We start from the raw sequence: 22,764 nt of genomic DNA, 5'->3' as shown, positions 1-22,764 counted from the left end.
TTTTTAAATTTGGGGCTTGAATTTGAATTGGAAAGAATTTTCACAGGAGGCGCAGTATCAGTAAAAGTTATAGGTGCCTTTAGAGTAAAAAAAAGTAACATAGCTACAAGTAACATTAAATATTAGGAATACCAGATTTTGTAAGAAGTAGATCACAAGGAAGAAGAAAAAAAGATTTATAAGCCTGATAGGAGAAATATTTTTGTGATACAGGAACTTTTGTTTCCTAGGGAAACTATAATGAAGGTAGTGAACTATTTTTCCTCTGTCATATTAGGAGCAGACTGTTATTCAAAAATCAGTTTCTCAGTGTAACAGAAAGAAAATCAAATTCTAATTTTACTTTCTTTCTGTATACCACCTATACAACATTTCATAGTTGAGAATTCATTCACAGGCATTTCTCTATTTTAAGATTAAGCTTGCTTATCAAAAGTGACCTAACTTTGTCAAAATTTTGTATATTTCATAGCTTCTTTTCAAACCCATTATTTGTAAATATAATTCACTTTCCATCAAGCCTTCAATAAATTATTCTTCAACTTTAAATTTCCCTTTCTTTTATTTTTAACATTCCAGTTGTTTAGAGATGTGCTATTGACGAAAGTCCATATGGCTAGGGCCTAAGATAAAATTCTTTTCTTCTTCAATTGATAAAAAAACAGACAAAACGTATCCATCATTTTGTAAACATGTTTGTGTTTCCTTATAATCCTTTTAATTAATGTAGTTCTAATCACTCATATCAACTATAGCTTTTAACCAAAAATAACTAATTTCAATTCTCCTTCTCCCATCCCCCGACCCCCTCCCACACTACATATACTTTTCAGTACATGACTAAGAACTCTGTGCCATTCAGGGCAACTTAGGAGACCAGCAGAGATGCGGTGACCACTGCTGGTACTTTAACAATATGCATTACACTTCACTTTACAGTCAGTCACACATATCCCTTTAAGATTTTTTTACACCTTATTGTTAGAACATGAAACTTTGACTATAAAGTTGGCTTATCTAGGTATTTCTAGAAGACTTATTTCTTCTGAGAAAAAGGAGAAAAAGTCATCAACTCAGGGTCCTTTAGATTTCACAGTAGGTCTTGAAACTCTGGCCAAGCCAGAAGTGACCATTTCTATTTCATCCTCATTCCCAGTTTATCTCATACATGGAGGCCTGTTCATAAAAATTGTTATATTAAAGGAGCAAAAATACTCTTAGAAGGCAGAGCTCCCTCTTTTCTAAGCTATTCAAAATCAATCTTAATTTAAACAAACAAAAAGAAGACTTTGCCTTTTCTGGTAGCTTTGTCAATTTGAATATTTCTCTACAGCACATGTTATATTTTTGACTCATTAATCTACAAAAATTTTCTCAAGAGAGAGAATAAGAGAAAGAACCAACCAAAGATACAAAAGAGCTACAGTTACAAGAACATCATACAAGGCTAACTTCCTTTCTTTTGCAAAGACAAAAAGGACATTTTTCATTTATATACACAAACACAAAGAAATAACAGCCTCGGTTCTGTATCTTTAACTATAGGTCAAAAGTAAATATGGAGGACAATTTTCTGTGCTTGAACAAATGTCACTGATCAGTAGTGGCTACTTTTTGTGCCAGTACCATACTGTCTTGATTACTGTAGCTTTGTAGTATAGTCTGAAGTCCAGGAGACTGATTCCTCCAGCTCCATTTTTCTTTCTCAAGATTGCTTTGGCTATTTGGGGTCTTTTGTTAAAAAAAAAAAAAAATCCAACAACAACAACAACAACAAAAAAGATGTTTGTATGCTAAAAATTGCAAGGAAACTACACTTTGAACTTTGGAAGACTTTGAAAAAACAGACTACCTATAAAAAATGCAACAGATATATAAAGGAAAAAAACAGACAGAAGGTTGCCAAGGTTACAGACAGTCTGTTCATAGTAGAAAGTCTGTAGTTTTCTCACATGGTCATCATCACTGCAAGGACGGACCATCCATATCAGCATTGCAGGGCTTGTCATGTTTTCCAGTATGATCCCTCACTTCTGCGATTCTGTAGTCCATGGCCCTAACAATACACTACCCTGCCTCTCAGTTGAGTGCATTTGGAAAATAAAATTACTTTTCAGATGATGTTTGGTAAGTAGAGTATCAGTGCAAATAATTTTGAAGCAATCTTTAGTTTAAAATAGCTTCTGGGACAGGAAAGTTATTTTTACTAATGTGCCCTGTCATAGGAAAATATTTTGTTCCTTAGATACTATATCTCTCTTTTGAATAGTTGTGGATAAGCTTTGACAGATTCACTTTCTTTTGGGTTTCCTTTCTTCAGAAGGTTAATTTATACATGTTATATTAATTCTGGCATATTCAACCTTCTTTGGAGAACCCTATTGGAATGTTCAGTTGATATACCTATGAATTTTATGTGCTAATTACAATATATTTCCTATTTCAATATATTCATTATGAAAATGAATTTAAGACTTTTTAGACGTTTATTTTTCTTATTAACTATAATAAGAAAGTTATATATTTTGTTTTTAGCCCAAAATCTATTCTAAGTAAAAGTGATAAACTTGACAATAAAGTTAAAAGAATTGGACCACACATAGAAATCTTCCAAGTGTTCCGGGGAAGGAAAAAATTCGCAATTACCAAAAACATAGTTAGAATGGTCATCGTCATGCAGGCACTTGTCAGAGGGTGGCTCGAACGCAAAAGATTCCAAAGAATAATGATCAAGGTAAAGCATATATTGAATATTATAATGTGTTTAAAAAGTCTTTTATTCTTCCAGTTTTATTGAGATATAACTGATATACAGCACTGTACAAGTTTAAAGTATACAGCCTAATGATTTGACTTACATACATCACAAAATGATTACCACAGTAAGTTTAATGACCACTCATCATCTCATATAGATATAAAATTAAGAAATAGAAAACAAATTTCCTTGTGACGAGAACTCTCAGGATTTACTCTCTTAACATCTCTCATATATAACATACAGCTGAGTTTATTATATTTGTCCTGCTGTACATGACATCCCTAGTACTCATTTATCCTATAACTGGAAGTTTGTACCTGTTGACTGCCTTCCTCCAATTTCCCCTTTGCCTCCCCCTCTCCTCTGGTAACCACAAATCTGGTCTCTTTTTCTATGAGTTTGTTTGTTTGTTGTTTTTGAGGTGTAATTGACCTACAACACTATGTTAGTTACTGTTTCACAACATAGGAGTTGATACTTCTATACATTTCAAAATGATCACCACAACAAGTCTAGTTATCATTTGTCACCATACAAAGATATTATGTAATTACTGAGTAAATTCCCCATACTGTACATTTCATACCCGTGACTCACATATTTTACAATTGGAAATTTATACCTCTTAATCTCTTTTACCTGTTTCTCTCCTCCCTCCGACCCCCTCTCCTCTGGCAAAAACCTGTTTGTGTCTATGACTCTGTCTCTGTTTTGTTATGTTTGTTCATTTGTTTTCCTTTTTATATTCCATATATATGTGAAATCATGCAGTATTTGTCTTTCTCTGTCTGACTTATTTCACTTAGCATAATGCCCTCTAGGTCCATACAAATATCCTCTAGGTTGTCACAAATGGCAAGATTTTATTCTTTTTTTTTTTTTTTTAGGCTGAGTATAAGTTTATAAATATACACATTTTTAGCTATGTATAAATGTATAAATATATACATTTATATATATTTTCTAAATATATTTAAAATATAAATATATATTTATATATAAAAATACATTTATGTATATACTTTATATATATATATATATATATATACACCACAAAATTTTTAAGCATTCTCCTTCATATTTATTTATTTATTTATATCTTTACTGGAGTATAATTGCTTTACAATGTTGTGTTAGTTTCTGCTGTATAACAGTGAATCAGCTATATGTATATATGTATCCCCATATTCCCTCCCTCTTGAGCCTCCCTCCCACTCTCCCTATCCCACCCCTCTAGGTGGTCACAAAGCACCAAGCTGATCTCCCTGTGCTATGCAGCTGCTTCCCACTAGCTATCTGTTTTACATTTGGTAGTGTATATATGTCAATGCCACTCTCTCACTTTGTCCCAACTTCCCCTTCTCCCCTCCCCCGTGTCCTCAAGTCCATTCTCTACGTCTGCGTCTTTATTCCTGTCCTGACCCTAGGTTCATCAGAACCATTTTTTTTTTAGATTCCATATATATGTGTTAGCATACAGTATTTGTTTTTCTCTTTCTGCCTTACTTCACTCTGTATGACAGGCTCTAGACCCATCCACCTCACTACAAATAACTCAATTTCGTTTCTTTTTATGGCTGAGTAATATTCCATTGTATATATGTGCCACATCTTCTTTATCCATTCATCTGTCGATGGACACTTAGGTTGCTTCCATGTCCTGGCTATTGTAAATAGTGCTGCAATGAACATTGTGGTACATGACTCTTTTTGAATTATGGTTTTCTCAGGGTATATGCCCAGTAGTGGGATTGCTGGGTCATATGGTAGTTCTATTTTTAGTTTTTTAAGGAACCTCCATACTGTTCTCCATAGTGGCTGTATCAATTTACATTTCCACCAACAGTGCAAGAGGGTTCCGTTTTCGCCACACCCTCTCCAGCCTTTATTGTTTGTAGATTTTTTGATGATGGCCATTCTGACTGGTGTACCACATCTTCTTTATCCATTCATCCATCAATGGACATTTAGATTCAGTTAAGCAGACTTCTGAATAGTCACCTTGTCAATATACCTATGATTTTTCTAAATAAATTTCTGTCTACATTCTTTGGTTTAAGAAAATGTTATGAATAATCTACTCTTGTGACAGTTTCAGATTGTATCAAGCTGGAGACTGTGAACAAATGCCTAGCTTATCCTTAACCCAGCAGTTCTGGGATTACTTTTACTCTAAGGCTGGGACCACCTATTTGCATTGATTTTGTTTCTCCTATGCTATCTGCTTATTCTCTGTTTAAAACAACTTTCCACTTCCCACACTCCTGAGTACTCTATCAGTGCATAAACCTTCACCTTAAAAAGAAACTACAGGGGCTTCCCTGGTGGCGCAGTGGTTGAGAGTCTGCCTGCCAATGCAGGGGACACGGGTTCGAGCCCTGGTCTGGGAAGATCCCACATGCCGCGGAGCAACTAGGCCCGTGAGCCACAATTACTGAGCCTGCGCGTCTGGAGCCTGTGCTCTGCAACAAGAGAGGCCGCGATAGTGAGAGGCCCGCGCACCGCGATGAAGAGTGGCCCCCACTTGCCGCGACTAGAGAAAGCCCTCGCACAGAAACGAAGACCCAACACAGCCATAAATAAATAAATAAAAAATTTTAAAAAAAAAAACAAAAAACCAATTGTTAAAAAAAAAAAAAAAAAAAAAAAAAAGAAACTACACAAACATCCACACACCCACCTGAGCAACTTTTATAAACAGCAATCCTGACATTCAGAATAAAGCACAAGGACCTATTTTGGCTGGGCAAATGCAGAAGAACCTGAGTGGATGGATTTTGGCAAAACTTTGAGAGAATCCAAAAATGTTTCACCTTGAGGACTAAAGTTGTGCTACTCATAAAGGAATTTGGAAAACCAACTAGAAATAGAAGAATAGATCAGGAGTGCCCACTTGAATTCCTGGATTTTCTGGGAGGAGCCCCCCAAATGGCCTCTCATTGGGCACCCTGAATGAATTTCTCTGAGAATACAAGCTTGCTGTTAGAAGGTAGTCCATTGCCTATCAACGTGTGTATATTTATACATGCATTAATATGTACATATAACATACATTTGCAGTTCTGATGATTAAATGTGATAATGCATGTAAAACTCTGACAATAAGTAAGCATTCCATATAGTTAATCTTTCAGTAATTCTGTGAAATCGCTGCTTCACATTTTATATGTGAAGAAACTGATGCTCAGAGAAATTAAGTCATTTGACCAGAGTTGCCCTCCTGGTAAGTGACAGAGCTAGAATTCAAACCCTTGTCTGACCCCAAAGCCCATGCTCATTTTACATATTATATCATCAACTTAAACTACTTTATAGCTGATTGCTCCCTAATCTAATCTATGGCCCTATCCCAGACCTATCTCTCTAGCTCTAGATTTAGGCATTTAATTGCCCATTTGCAAGGTCCATAGTTAAGTCAAACTCCAAGGAGCCTTCAATGAACTTATTTTCTTACTCCACAAAACTCTTCCTTTCCTGTACTACCTATTTTGGTGAACTGTCCCACCACCGATTTTCCAAGCTATACACCTGGAGTTTTCTTAGTCTGCTTCAACTTTCTCACCCCCATATTCCGTTGATCACCACTTCCTTAACATTTCTTGTGCTACTTTTCCTCTCTGGGCTCTTACCAGAGCTCCTATTCATCACTCCTCACATGGAGAACTGCAGTTGTCTCCTAATTGGCCTCCCTGCCTATAGACCTACTCCCATCTAATCTGTCATATGCAATTGAGGAAATTCCACTCTGATGACCTTATTCCATTTCTTTATAGTCTTTTGATAGCCCCATGTTTCTTATTAGATGAAATACGGATTCTCTAACATAGTACACATGGCCTCCCTGGTCTGGCCGTTTCCCACTGTCCAGCCTCATCACAGGACACTTCTTCACTAATACCCTCTGCTCTAGCAAAGCCCAAATCCTTTAATTCCCTGATTGTTTCCTATTATCTTATGTTTTTATACTGTTCTCTCTGAGTGGAATACTCTTCCTAATTTTCTGATAAACTCCAACTCATTCGTTAAGATCTTCCTTAAGTGTTCACACCTAGACACCTTCTGTGGTCCATCAAGCAGAGCTGATCTCTCTATTTTTGGTCGTTATTGTGCCCAGTCCTCTACATTTTGACCTTTTGTTTACACCTCTGTCATGGGCACTACAATTTCTGTGACCTGTTTAGGAGTACATACTCTTTACTTTTATATTATATAGCACCACATACTGTTTTGATACATGCATTCTCTCTCATTTTAACTATATTCACTTATTATCTGCTGTTTTTCTTGTTTATTTTCTTGTTTGTATATGTTTATATTGTTTTCTGTCTTGTTTGCTACCGTGTCCAAAGGCTTAGAATAGTGCTTGGCATATGGTAGCTATTCAACAAATGTCTTAGAATGGATGAATTAATTCAACAAAATATAGTTGTAGAAGTTTATCAGGGCACTCTAATGATTCATATATATACATATATATATAAACATATATAAATAAATATATCATACACATGATATTATGTATATGATAACATATTTATATTATAATTTAACTTAATTTTAGCATTTCCTGATGTTGGAGAGAACTGTAGCATCATCCATAACCTCTGGGACAAAATGAGTCTAGAAAATGTAGAGAACAAGAGTGAGCCCAAGATGATAGTGAAAAGGAGAGCTCGGCAAGGAAAATGTTGAATTTCTATGCGGAGGTAGAATTGAGATGAAAAGAATGGGAAGCCTTTTTCAAGGGTCTGAGCAAATATAAACTAGATTGTTGACTTTGATTTGGTTATGAAATTTGTTATGATCATTGATTTTCTTTTTTATTCCACCATTGGTGTGTATGTTGCGTGGCTGCTCTGTTGATACGGTTAATGTTGTTCTGCTTACTGTTGAAATGGTCATGTGGCAGGGCTGTAATGTATGCATAGTCCAGTTCCAGGACTGAGACTTGTGCAGGGTTGCTGTTGGGGGAATTTCTGATAGACTTTCTGGTCTAAAGGCTGCACAGCAAATCACTGGATAATTGTCAGCACTGTGGGAATCCCTCCACTGGGAAACTTCCATAGTCATATTGTTTGGCTGGCACTTCAGAGCTTGTGGCTGTAGACAGTATCTGCTAGAATGTTGCTCTAAAGTACCTCAGGAGACTGTATAGTTTCCACCATTTCCTGTGAAATGCTCTAGTTTGGGTTTATTTAGAAATAATGAAGCAGCATTGAATTATATCAGTCATAAGGAGACCACAGAGATTGCTGCCTTTAACTATCAGCATTATTTATTTCCACCATTCACAATATCCTTTTCCTTTTAAAATTTCTATGTTGTTTGTTTGCATGTGTTTTGGTATAAGTTAGTATGATCCAGAAAAAAATCCTAAAGACACAAAAACAGTATTTTCCTCAGTGTAATGCCTCTAAGATTTTAACTTAAAGATTTTTCTCTGAATATTTATAATTTACATTTAAAAATTTTAGTCTTAAGTTGATATGTTCAGGTGCTGTTTGTCAAAAATACTGAAATTCTAAAACATTTGAATGGCTGGTGGTTGCAATAAAAAAGCGTTCAAAATTGGTTTTGAATAAACAGTTGTTGAATAAATAAAATTGGAGAAATCCTGGAAATCTGAGTTTTAATATCCCATGCATAGGTCAGTGGTCTTTATTCTTTTGGGGATTACAGAATCCTTTGAAAATTTGATAAAGTATGGATTTCCTCTCATTATCTAAAAAAAACCCCAATAAGAATTAATAAGAAAATTCTGAAGCCCATTCATGGACCTGTGGCACTGGTGACCTTGTACAAAATAGTTTTATTACATAAATGTGTTAACTCTCAGGTACTGGGAGAACTATATTAATGTATTCCAGAACACTTTTTAAAAAATGTGATCATAGTTACTATTTACTAGATCTGATATCTTGCCTGGTGCATAGAGCAAATAGTCCACACAGAAATGGAGGTAACCAAGTCTTAGGTATTATTAGAGAACTTAGAAGGACCACTGAACCCAAAGGACTCTGTCTGGTGTGGGGGTAGTGTCAACAAATTGAGATCTGGAGGATGAAGGGTAGTTGTGTTTTGTCATATAGACGGGGAGGTTGAGAGAGTTGTAGGCCCAGGGAATCTCAACAGCCTTAGATGATACAGAACATTTAGGGGGCTGGTTGGGAGGACAGTGGCAGTAGAGGAAGATGAAGGTAGGAGCAGATTAACAATGTTCTTTAAAACCATGCTAAGGAGTTTATACTTTATACTTAGTGTATGGGAATGGATGACTTTAAAGCAGGTCAGTGACATGAAGAGATTTTTTATTTTAGAAAAATTACTGACTCTGGACAATGAATTGGGGAAAGAAGGTGGCAAAATTAGAGAAAGAACAACTAGTATGCTTTTTCAGTAATCCAGTGCCTGATGGTGGTGGCTTGGTGTAAAGTTGGAGAAATGCACAGTAGGTAGGACATTGGATTTGATTAGATTTGGAGATAAGGGAGCTGGAGGAGTCAGGAATGGATCCTAGGTTTTTGTCTTGGGCAACCTGATGGATGATTGTGAAATATAGAACTTCGGAGGAGTGAGTAGGAGAGGTGGGAGGAAAGGAAAGGAGACAGAGTCCAGTTTTCAACATTGAGTTTGAAGTGCCTGTGGAACATCCTTGAGATGTCTGGGAAGCAGTTGGGTATATGAGTCTAAGCTCAGAAGGAAGATTGGGCCATAGGGAAACATTTGAGGTTCGTCAGTAGTTCTTAAACTTTTTCCACCTTAACACACCTGAAGAAGAATATAAAACCATCCCACCCATAAAAGTGGATCAATTTGGCAATGATTCTCATTTTGTCTCTGAGAAAGCTCTTTCCCCAGGTGACTGCATGGCTCTCTTATTTCATTCGTCTTTCTGTTCATTGTTACATTATCAAAAAGCCTGCCCCATACTACCCTATAAAAAATAACACTTACTCTGGTCACTCCCTATTCCATTTAAAACACTATTGTTCTTCATACCACGGACTGCCACCTATACATACATATTTGTTTATTGGATTATTGTTCCTTCCATCAAAATGTAACTCATTGTAAGACAGGAATTTTGTCTTTTCTGTTCACTACTCCACAAGGTCTAGAACTTTCCTGGCACATGTTTTTGAATAAATTATTTTCAACATGATGGTGAATGGGATGAGAGGATGTGAAATCTGGGAAATCTTTTCTACACATTTTGATTCAGCTCCCTGACCAAGGATGCCCTCTGTACTCTGCCCTCATCCATAGATTTGAGAATCATTATTAGTGATACTGTCTAGAACCATTGGAATTGATGTCATTGTCCAGAGAGCATATGTAAAGTAAGGAGAGAGGCATGTAAAGGCAAGAGTGAGAAATACCAATGCTCAAGGGGGAAGGCAGAGATGAGGATTCCACAAATGAATTCCATAGCTAGAGAGGTATGAAGAAAACCAGAATATGCTAGATCAAGGAAGTTCAGACACAGTATAATAAAGAGGGTTAGATCAGTGATTTCCAATGCTGCTAGGAATGAAGGCCTAGGCAAAAATAGGTAGAAGAACTAGTACTTCACAGTAGGAGAAACATAAATGGCTAGTAAATATGAAAGAAGCTACTCTTGCTAGTAATCAAAGAAATTAAGTCCCACTAAGTATCATATGGGAATGGAATTCTCCCAACAAGCAATCAATCCATTACTTTAAAAAAAGACATGACCATATCAAATAAAAAGCTGACGTATATTTGGGAAAAAAATTTTAAATCCTGATGTACAATAAGCATGATACATTTACACTTTAAATCAACATGGATTGGAAAATTATAATCAGTAATTTGCATTGTCTTTTACTTCAATATTGCTGTTGTAAATATCAATTTGTACATTTTTCTGATTAATTCTGTCTTGAGAAATGTTTAGAAATATGGTGAAAGATTCACATACTGAGATGACATAGCATCATAACTGAGGCATATTTCTGTACAGAAGGCTGGCAGAGAGGCATGCTATAATAAGAACCACACAGATGGACCATTGCCACTTTCTCTGACCCAACTTCTTAACCATGAAAACCTCCTAGGTAGCCTTCTGAATGCCTCAGATCTGAGAAGGGTTTCTTCACAAGACAGGTTGTGTCCACAAAAGAGGATTTATTAAATTCGGAGGAAAAACACTCATATTGGGTTTGGTGACTGACCAAATGCCCCTGCTCTCTTAGCAAATGTCATCATTCAACTAAGCAGCACTCCAAGCAGGGAACTTTTGCCTCATGTTCTAAGAATACAATTAAAACAATGCTTGATTCTTAATTATTAGCAAAAGAAACCTACTGGCAGATTTAAGCAGAAAGGTATTGAGTAGAATATTGAGCAGAGGTCTGAAGAATTAAGCTCAGGAACATGAAGGAATGATGAAGGCTAGCCTAGATAGCTCCTTAGACTCCAGTCAAATCCTGCACAGAGTCTGTTGCAAACGCTGAATCCTGTTCTGCTTCCACCAATGCTACCCTTGGAAAATGGATATTGCTGCCATGGTTACTTTACCACACAAATAGATTTCTCACTGTTTGTCTCACTTTTAAAAGCATTATTAGTTTCGAGTCAAAACCTGAGTCTGGTGCAGATAATGGAGGAAGCTTTGTCACATGTCTGCATCCCAGCAACAGAGGAGGCTTGGATCATGAGCAACTGATTTGTGGCTTCAAATTGTAGGAAGTGAGTTATGCCTTCTGCTAAGATTCACATGATGGGGAGTGCTCCAAAAGTGTGACTTACTTCACTCTGTATGACAGACTCTAGGTCCATCCACCTCACTACCAAATGTAAAATAGATAGCTAGTGGGAAGCAGCCGCATAGCACAGGGAGATCAGCTCGGTACTTTGTGACCACCTAGAGGGGTAGGATAGGGAGGGTGGGAGGGAGGGAGATGCAAGAGGGAAGAGACATGGGGATATATGTATATGTATAACTGATTCACTTTGTTATACAGCAGAAACTAACACACCATTGTAAAGCAATTATACTCCAATAAAGATGTTAAAAAAAAAATAGAAACCATAAAAAATAAAGTGTGACCAATGCATTATTTAAAACAAAACAAAACAACAACAACAAAATGACAAGAGCCTATTGAACAAAAGGCAGATTAAAAATACACACTGGAAAATGTTATTAATTGTTGAAAGACATTAGCAAACATTCAGAATCTGCCTGATTCTGATGGAATTCAGATGGAAGGAGAAAAGGAAAGTAGTGAAATTATGCTAATTTATTTTTTTATTTAGGTAAATCAAGAAATATTATTTCATTGATAGTTTTGATAAATTAAAAAATATAGGCTTAAACATAGTGTTTAAAAAAGGTGAAGAAAAATAAAATAATAAAAACAACCTTCCAAGAATCACACAAAACAGAAAATAAATAAAAGCAAGAACAATCATAAGTGTAATAATAAATATACTAGGAAAGAAACCAAAACAAAAATTTACAGAATGGGTGAAAAATATGAAATTCAAGTAAATTAAGAGGAATACTTATATAATTAAGTGTGGGCTCTGAAGTGTCCCTATTTTGAATTCAGAACCAATTCTGCAATTTAGTAACTATAGGACCATGGGAAAGTTATTTAAATATTTTATGCTTTAGTGTTTTTACTTGTATAATGGTATGCAAAGCACATCAAAGGAAAGTGGACTCAGAAGAAATTTCATGAACTTAAGTACATTTGTAAAAAATTAATGAAAATAGGTTAATTAAGTCTTTAATTCAAGAAGCCAAGAAGGAGAAAATAAGCCTTTAAAAAAAGGAATTAATAAAGATAAGTAGGGCTTCCCTGGTGGCGCAGTGGTTGAGAATCTGCCTGCCAATGCAGGGGACACGGGTTCGAGCCCTGGTCTGGGAAGATCCCACATGCCACAGAGCAACTAGGCCCGTGAGCCACAATTACTGAGCCTGCGCGTCTGGAGCCTGTGCTCTGCAACAAGAGAGGCCGCGATAATGAGAGGCCTGCGCACCGCGATGAAGAGTGGCCCCCACTTGCCACAACTAGAGAAAGCCCTCACACAGAAACGAAGACCCAACACAGCCATAAATAAATAAATAAATAAAAATTAAAACTTAAAAAAAAATAAAAAATAAAAAATAAAAAAATAGAAAAATAAAGTAGAGAAATTAATGAGCTAGAAAATGTAAAATGTAAACATATTTGAATTGGTAAATAAAATGGAACTGGCTGTTTACAAAACCAAAAAAAAAAACCTGAAATGGATGAATTTTTATACTTTAATTAAAAAAATTTATTAGGGGCTTCCCTGGTGGCGCAGTGGTTGAGAGTCTGCCTGCTAATGCAGGGGACACGGGTTCGAGCCCTGGCCTGGGAGGATCCCACATGCCGCAGAGCGGCTGGGCCCGTGAGCTACAACTGCTGAGCCTGCGCGTCTGGAGCCTGTGCTCCGCAACGAGAGAGGCCGCGACGGTGAGAGGCCCGCGCATCGCGATGAAGAGTGGCCCCCGCTTGCCACAACTGGAGAAAGCCCTCGCACAGAAACGAAGACCCAACACAGCCAAAAATCAATCAATCAATCAATCAATCAAACATACGCATCTGATTCAAGATCCTCATTTAAAAAAAAAAAAAAAATTTATTATAGTAGAATGTATAAAATGAACATACAGAAAAATACAGTCACAGATTAAAGGTAAACGGAGAGAACAACATTTGCACATATGCTGAAAAGGATTACTTTATTTAATATTGAGGTTTTTTTTAGAAATCAACAAGTAAAATCTGAAAATATCCAGTGAAAAATAGGTACAATACATAAATATATAATTTTCAAAAGAAAGAAAATACAAGGATTTGAGCACCCAGAGTGGATAGCTTAGGTAAGAATCATCCATTACAGAGTAATGCCTTAATAAAACTTTTATTTTTTTTTTCTGGCTAAGTGGGCTACATATTATAAAAATCTGTACACCAACCTAGGAAGCTTCTATCACCCATCACCAAAACCTCTTTTATATGGGAAGTATGAGTATGTGATAACAGAGCAACTCAAAATGATGTTCTCTGAACTTTAGGGAGATTAACCCACTCTATAATGCATGTATTTAACCAAACTTATTTAAAAACATAAATAAAATACATCATAATCTGAGAAACTGGGTGAGACAAATGAAATGAATAGGGCAAAATCAGATTAAATATAAATAGCAGAAATATATAAAGAGTTCAACTGTCTATATTCCTGTTTTATAGGCTTTGTATCATGGACCAGATTTGAGAACAGTTATAAACATGTATTGCAGACTAATCCATCGTGTTAAATATCGACTTGGTCTTTGGAGGACGAGACAAATTATAAACCTTACAGAGCTAGAGGAATGGATGGATAGAAAAAAATGTATGTGATGCTGTCATTTCTGATTTGATTTTAGGTTTGGAATTATTTTAACCATTAATAATTTACATATAATTTACATATAATTACCCATAGACAACACAAGTAGGTGATATTTTTATTGCTGCAAGCTATTTACTTTTTTTTTTTAATATAAATTTATTTATTTTTGGCTGTGTTGGGTCTTAGTTTTCTGTGCGAGGGCTTTGTCTAGCTGTGGCAAGCGGGGGCCACTCTTCATCGCGGTGCGCGGGCCTCTCACTATCGCGGCCTCTCTTGTTGCGGAGCACAGGCTCCAGACACGCAGGCTCAGTAGTTGTGGCTCACGGGCCTAGCCGCTCCGCGGCATGTGGGATCTTCCCGGACCAGGGCATGAACCTGTGTCCCCTGCATTGGCAGGCTGATTCCCAACCACTGCGCCACCAGGGAAGCCCCAAGCTATTTACTTTTTAAGGTGATGTATATGTGGACTAATTTATTAGGATCTCATTCTGGCTAAACAAAAAGGAAATTTAAAGGAAAGATAGCTAAAGAATCAGATTCCAGAAAGAACATGAACCAGAGCTGCTCCAGAGATCTAAGGAGCAAAAAATAAAGGGCAATCTCTGTTTGCCTCTGGGGGATAGAAAAGATGCTATCACTTTGTGACTTTTTATTCTTGAGCTTTAAATTCAAATTCTAGGTTAGTTTAGCTTGAGTTATGTGTCCAACACTTTGCCTTGGTAGGGCAAAGAAATTTGCTTGGGAGTTGCATAAAAACTATATTCATTAGGGGGAGGGAGTAGCTCCCCAAAGGAAAACTACATATTTATAACAGAAGAACAGTTAAAGGACACTGAGCAGACTAAACAACAGATATCCATTACATGTTGCTTATTAGTGTTGAAATTCTACGTGAAGAACAGGTTTTCCAATTTCTATCTTAACTTTCAGAGATCCTGATTTTTATTATATTTAATGAATTTATTATTGCTTGATTAAGATGGATATTACAGTCTGTTTCTTGATTAAAAAATAAATAAATGAGGACTTCTGGTTTCTGCTTCTGTATGTAAGGAGCTTGGAAGTCAACACTGTATCTTAACAACAAGTAAAAAAGCTGATCAGCCTAAAAAATCAACAACTCTTCTTGGATTCGTAAAAGAGGGGAGACACAGGGCAAACTGCTGCCCCTAAGATTGGAGAGATAGGCATACCAAGTCACAGCTTACCAGAGCAGAGACTGATGAGCAGAATCCAATGTGGGAACCAGTGCTGGGGTAAGAAAAATGAACTGTAATTGACGAATGGCTGGAGCACAATTCTGAGAGTTAAAAATTCCAGAGGATCCAGTCATAAAGGGGCCTCCACAATACTGTGATATTTACCTCCAGGAGCTCAATCAGATTCCCACAGTAAATATGAGAAAACGAACCATTTTGAAATATGCCAGAGCACTCCATTCTTCTTAACAAGGCCTGCCTTCAGGGGAAACTAATTAACCAGAGCCTAACCTGCTGGGTATTATCAGAGCCTAATTAAACCTGTGGAAGGGAAATACCCAACTCCAGTCCACTCTGACCATCCTGTCCCACCTAATGGGGAAGAAAAAACTGGGAAACATTCATGAAGTTCACAGTCCAGAGACATAGGCTCCATAAGAGACTGAGATTTAATCATTAGAACACTTCTTCTCCTCCAGCACCTTATCACCACATTACTAAAGACCTTTTTACAGCAGTTTCCTTTACCCAATATGTCATGACTAGCTACATGTATACTACAAGGTATACAAAGACGCAAAAAACACAATTTGTAAAGACAAAGCAAACATCAGAACCAGACATGGCAGGGGTGTTGGAATTAGCAGGCTGAGAATTTAAAACAACTATGATTAAATATGCTAATTATGCATAAAATAGACAGCATGCAAGAACAGATGGGCAAGGTAGGCAGAGAGATGGAAATCCCAAGAAAGAACCCCAAAGAAATGATAAAAATAAAAAATACTGTAACAAATGAAGAATGCCTCTGATGGGCTTCTTGGAAAGGTGGCTGAGGAAAGATTCTCTGAGCTAGAAATTATATCAATAGAATCCTTGAACACTGAAAAGCAAAGAGAACAAAGACTGAAATAAAAAGCAGAACAAAGTATCCAGGGACTGTGGGGCAACTACAAAAGGAGTAACATATGGGAATACCAGAGGGAGAAGAAAGAAACAGAAGAAATATTTATAACAATAATAACTGAGAATTTCCCCAAATTAATGTCAGACACCAAACCACAGATCCATGAAGCCCAGAGAACACCAAGTGGAATAAATTCCAAAAAACTACACCTAGGCATATCATCTTCAAACTATAGAAAATTAAATTAAAGAAAAAAATTCTGAAAGAAGCCAGATGGGGAAGACACCTGGCCTCTAGAGAGAAAAAAAAAAAAAAGAATTACATTTGACTTATCCAAAACCATGCAAGTAAGAAGAATGGCATGAAATAGTTAAAGTGTTGAGAGAAATAAAACACCAACCCAGAATTCTGTACCTTTAAAAATTATACTTAAAAAAATGAAGGACTTTCTCAGACAAACAAAAATTGAGGGAATTTGTTGCCGGTATATCTGCCTTGCAAAAAGTGTTAAAAGAAATTTCTTAGAGAGAGGGGAAATAATATAGGTCAGAAACTCAGACTACAAAAAGTAAAGAAGAGCACTGAAGAAGAAATAAGAAGGTAAAATAAAACATTTATTTTTCTTATTCCTAAGTGATCTTACAGATAACATGTTCAAAATAATACTAACAATATACTCAATTACAATATACATATGTAGCTTAGGTATAATTATATATGCTAATATATGTACATGTATGTATAAGTGAAGTGAATGACAGCAATTATACAAGGGATGGGAGGGAGGAATTAGGATTATTTTGTTATTGTAAGGTATTTGCACTACCCATGAAGTAGGATAGTGTTATTTGAAAGTGGATTTAGATTAGCTATAAATGTATGTTGTGCACTCCAGGGCAACCATTAAAAAAAAAGTATAATAGATATGCTTTGCAATGAGAGAAAATAGAAACATATAAAATCCTCAATTAAAACTACAAAAGGCAGAGAAAAATAAGAACAAAGAACAAGGGCAACAAATAGAAAACCTATCGGATATAGTAGATATGAATCCAACTGTGTCAGTAATCACTTTGAACGTTAAATGATCTAAATCCACCAATTAAAAGACAGACATTGTCAGAGTGGATCAAGAAACACAACCCAATGGTATGCTGTCTACAAGAAACCCACTTTAAATATAAAGACATATATAGGTTAAAAGTAAATGGATGGAGAAAAATGTACCATGCTAACAATAATCAAGATAAAGCAGGAGCAGCTATATTAATTTCAGACAGAGCAGACTGCAAATTAAAGAAAGTTATCAAAGGTGAAGAAGAGCATTACATAATGGTAAAGGGGTCAATTCTCCAAGAAGACATTAACAATTGTAATTGTGTATCTGCCTAACAACATAGCATCAAACTATGAGAGGCAAAAACTGATAGAACTACAAGGAGAAATAGATGAATCCACTACATAGTTGGGTAAAATCCAACACCCATTCATAATAAAAACTCTCAGTAAACAGGAAATAGAGAGGAACTTTCTCAACTTGATAAAGACTATCTACAAAAAAACTACAGCTAACATCATACCTAACGTGAGTAACTCAGAGTTCTCCTACTAAGATCAGGTACATGGCAAGGATATCCTCTGCCCCCACTCTCTCTCACCACTTCTTTTCAACATCATACTGGAAGTTCTTGCTGATGCAATAAAGCAAGAAAAGGAAATAAAGGCATACAGATTGGGAAGAAAGAAAACTATCTTTGTTTGCAGATCATATAATCGTTTGTGTAGCAAATCTGAAAGAATTGACAAAAAACCCTCTGGAACTAGCAAGCCATTTATATCAAGGTTGCAGGATACAAGGTTAATATACAAAAGTTAATTGCTTTCCTAGATACCAACAATGAACAAGTAGACTTTGAAATTAAAAACACACTACCATTTACATTAGTACCCTCCAAAAATGAAATACTTAGGTATAAAGACAACAAAATATGTATAAGATCTTTATGAGGAAAACTACAAGACTCCAATGAACAAAATCAAAGAACTAAATAAATGGATAGATATTCCATGTTAACGGATAGGTAGACTCAATATTGTAAAGATGTCTGTTCTTCCTAACTTGATCTATAGATTTAATACAATCACATTCAAAATCTCAGCAAGTTATTTTGTGGACACCACCAAAATGATTCTAAAGTTTATATGGAGAGGCAAAAGACTAGAATAGCCAAAACAATATTGAAGAAGAACAAAATTGGAGGACTGATGCTATCTGACTTCAAGATTTATGATAAGGCTACAAGTTCAAGTGTGGTATTGGTGAAAGAATAGACAAATAGATCAGTGGAACAGAATAGAGAGCCCAGAAACAGACCCCTATAAATATAGTCAACTGGCCTTTGACAAAAGAACAAAGGCAATATAATAGGGCAAAGATAGTCTTTTCAACAAATGGTGCTGGACTAACTGGGCATCCATGTGTAAAAAAATAAATCTAAACACAGACTTTGCACACTTCACAAAATTAACTCAAAATGGATCATAGACCTAAGTGTAAAATGCAAAACTATAAAACTCCTAAGAGGTAACATAGGAGAAAACATAGATGATCTTGGATATGGTGACTTTTTAGATATAATACCAAAGACATGACTCATTAAAAAAATAATTGATAAACTAGACTACATTAAAATGAAGAACTTTTGCACTGTGAAAGACAGTATCAAGAGAATGGGAAGATAAGCCACATACTGAAAGAAAATATTTGCAAAAGACATATCTAATAAAGGACTGTTATCTGAAATATACAAGGAACTCTTAAAAGTCAACAATAAGAAAGCAAACAACTTGATTAAAATATGGGCCAAAGATCTCAACAGAGACCTCAGTACAGATAACAAATAAGCATATGGAATGATGTTCCACATCATTTGTCATCAGGGAAGTGCAAATTAAAACAACAAAGAGATACCACTACACACCTATTAAAATGGCCAAAATCCAGAACACTGACAGCACCAAACACTGGCAAGGATGTGGAGCAGCAGGCACTGTTATTCGTTGTTGGTGGGAAAGCAAAATGATACAGCCATTTTGAAAGACAGTTTGGTGTTTTTTTACAAAATTAAACGTACTCCTACCATACAATCCAGCAATCATTCTCTTTGGTGTTTAGCCACAGGGGATTTATGTCCACACACACCCTACACATGGATATCTATAGCAGCATTTTCATAATTGCCAAAGCTTGGAAGCAACCTTCCAAGCTTTTCCCTCCATTAGTAGGTGAATGGATAAATAAACTGGTACACCCAGACAGTGAATATCATTTTGTTATAAGAAGAAATGAGCTGTTAAGCCATGAAAAGAAATGGAGGAAACTTAAGTGCATATTACTAAGTGAAAGAAGCCAATCTGAAAAGGCTACATTCTGTATGATTCCAACTACCTGACATTTTGGAAAAGGCGAAACTGTGGAGAAAATAAAAAGATCGATGGTTGCCTGGGGTGGGATGGGGTGGGGGGAAGGATGAATCAGCAAGCACAGAGGAGTTTTAGGACCATGAAACTATTTTGTACAGTGATGGATACATGTTATTATACATTTGTCCAAACCCAAAGAATGTACAACACCAAGGTAAACTACTGGCTTTAGTGATTATGATGTGTCAGTGTAGGTTTATTCTTGGTAACAAACTCACCGCTCTGGAGTTGGTGCATTGATTAATAATTGATAATGGGGGGGGGGATTATGCTTGAGTGGGGGGTAAAGGATTTATGAGAAATTTCTGTATCTCCTTCTCGAGTTTGTTTTAAACTTAAAACTGCTTTTGCATGTGCAGACTCAGTTCCTGGAGAAAGATGGCAACAGCCAAGAAGCAGAAACACGACGGGTGGGTGAAGATCGGCCCCTACATCCTGGGGGACACGCTGGGGGTCGGGACATTCAGCAAAGTGAAGGCCCATAGAAACTTAGAATCCTGAAATTAGAACATTGGAGAGGAGGCTGTGAGTTGACTTCTGATAGTCTGTGAAGGATGAGACACAACTTCAAAAAACAGAAAACCCTAGGCGCTGGAACATAATAGCCTGGGAGCAAGAAGTAACTCACATGGATGTCACTGTGTGAGGGTACAGGGACTTACTGATGCTCATACAGGGTGAACATTTGCTTGGTTCCCTGTCATCATTGTGTTCCATTTAAGAATTCTTGGATGGGACTTCTCTGGTGGCACAGTGGTTAAGAATTCACCTGCTGAGCAACTAAGCCCCTGCTCCACAACTGCTGAGCCTGTGCTCTAGAGCTCACGAGCCACAACTACTGAGCCTGCATGCTGCAACTACTGAAGCCCACGCGCCTAGAGCCCATGCTCCACAACATGTGCACCGCAATGAGAAGCTCGCTCACTGCAACGAAGAGTAGCCCCCGCTTGCCGCAACTAGAGAAAGCCTGTGCGCAGCAACGAAGACGCAACGCAGCCAAAAATAAATAAATTTATTTAAAAAAACCAACAGCAGCTTTTGTAACTTTTCTTTAGAAATGAAACAAAACTACAACAACAAAATGATTCGAGTAAATTATATTTAATTGGAATCAGCAACTTATTGCCTTATAAAATAAAAGTGCTACATTTTTGGTAGTTTCAGCTAGTCATAAAATGTTTATTTTATAGTGGACTGTAAGTTCCATGAAGACAAGAACTGTGTCTGTTATGTTCATTAATACATACCCACTGTTAACAAATGCTTGGTTTATCAGAAGGGTTCAAAAATATTTTTTGAAAGGATAGTTTTCATTAAGCTTATTAATTATGCTAAAATTATGTACCAAAAATATTTATCAATAACCAGAATTCTTTGAGTTAAAATGCCTCCTTTTCGGTGGCTAGAGGTTGAGGAAGGAAGAAGCCAGAGAGAGAAAGAGATTCTATGTATGTCATGGGACTCAGATCAGTTTCCCCAGTCCAACAGCCTGGTTTCTAGAGAAAAAAGCAGGAAGGAGCAAAGTATTTGAGAGATGAAAAGGCAGAAAGAGAAAACAAGTGAGAGAGGCAGAGAAAGAGAAAACTCTTCTTTCATTAGGAAACTGCTGGGGCTTCTTTTACTTAATCCTTTAAAAAGTGAGAGGGAGTACAACTGTCTTATTTGGGGAAATATTGTTAGCAGAATGGAGAAATGAGTCAGGGAAGAGATGGAAGGAAGAAAAAGGTGCATCATCCAGCAGATTACCCTGTGGGCAACCAGAGCTTAATCCCTCTAGGGAACAGTGTAGCCATCTTGCCTCAAGTGCTGTGTCTTTACCCACCAACTCCCCCAGTCAGAGATGAAGGGCTGCTCCAGTGGGAGCCTTGATCGCCTGGCACTTCTGGCTTGCTGCACAGGTGGGCAGAGTGGAGTCCTGCAGCCAGAGGGACCCCTTAGGCAATGAAATGCAGATGCTGGCGATTTAAATCAGGTTAGCATGCACAGACATGTAAGGGACAAGGCAATATGAATGGAGACACCAACAGCAACTGCTCTAGTTTGCTTGTTAGAATAGAGAAAAAAAGTCATAGAGATACTAAATAGACATTTATGTTTATTTTCTGCTGTGTTTCAGAATCTGGAATAGCTACTCGTATTCAGACAATCACTAAATGCCTCTTGAACTTGTTGATGTCTTATGACTGTCCATCTCAGCTGAATGAGTGGATGAGTGAATGGATAGAAAATTGAAGTCTATATGGTTGATTGTCGGGATGATACATTAACTTCTGTTAGAAACCGCTCTGGTGCCCTTTGTCACTGGGAGCCCGTATTTCAGAGCTAAACCTGTGCTGAGGACAGACCCTGTCAACTTGTAAATGCTGATTAACGATCAGCTTTATGGGGCTAATCCATATACTTTAGAATGGAGACTCAATTTCACCTCTTTGAAAAAAAAGTAAAATGGAGAACTACACTTACAAAACACGTGCATCAGTTCTCTTGGTCATTATCTAAACCCTGTCTAATGCCAAGTATGGGAAATAGGTGAGGGTTGGCCCGACTGAATGATTTTCTGGGGAAGCCTTGAGCAAGGAGTGACAAAAGACATTAAAGTAGGAAGTAGGAATGCATGAAGTTACCAAAAAGTAGATATTTTAAAAGCAAAATCAGCAGTAGAATAAGCAGTCCAAAGTGGAATCACCAATTCAAGTAAATAGTTAGAATGTGGGTAGAAGTCAAAAAGAGATGAAAAAATCAGGGAAACTAATCAAAACTAATAAAAAATGAATGCTGAAATGGATCAACAGAAGTCAGGCCCCTAGAAGCCCTGAGCTATGTCTTACGATGTGGTTTGAACGTTGATATATGTAGAGTCTATGGACAACTGTCATGTAAACCAGGCCAGAGGATGCCAGTATTCTCTTTGGCGAAGCAAGACCAAATTTCCCTCCTTTGGAGTGGGGGAGGGAGAAGCATGCCCACTTCCTCTGCCTGCCCCGGGAGGCTGACATGGTCCTACTCCCCTCATG

At 36.9% G+C, this 22,764-nt stretch overlaps 1 protein-coding gene across 1 annotated transcript in view; it reads left to right on the top strand.

The window, feature by feature from the left end:
* IQCM (IQ motif containing M) overlaps positions 1–22,764 on the top strand; it is a 352,356-nt gene that overhangs the window by 138,199 nt on the left and 191,393 nt on the right. Inside the window, 2 exon segments of the mRNA XM_028168309.2 lie at positions 2,536–2,734; positions 14,017–14,161. Coding sequence (XP_028024110.2) covers positions 2,536–2,734; positions 14,017–14,161 — 344 coding nt within the window.

The sequence above is a fragment of the Balaenoptera acutorostrata genome, chromosome 5 (genome assembly GCF_949987535.1).
Source record: "Balaenoptera acutorostrata chromosome 5, mBalAcu1.1, whole genome shotgun sequence".
Taxonomy (NCBI): Eukaryota; Metazoa; Chordata; class Mammalia; order Artiodactyla; family Balaenopteridae; genus Balaenoptera; species Balaenoptera acutorostrata.
This window is presented reverse-complemented; position numbering and strand designations above follow the sequence as displayed.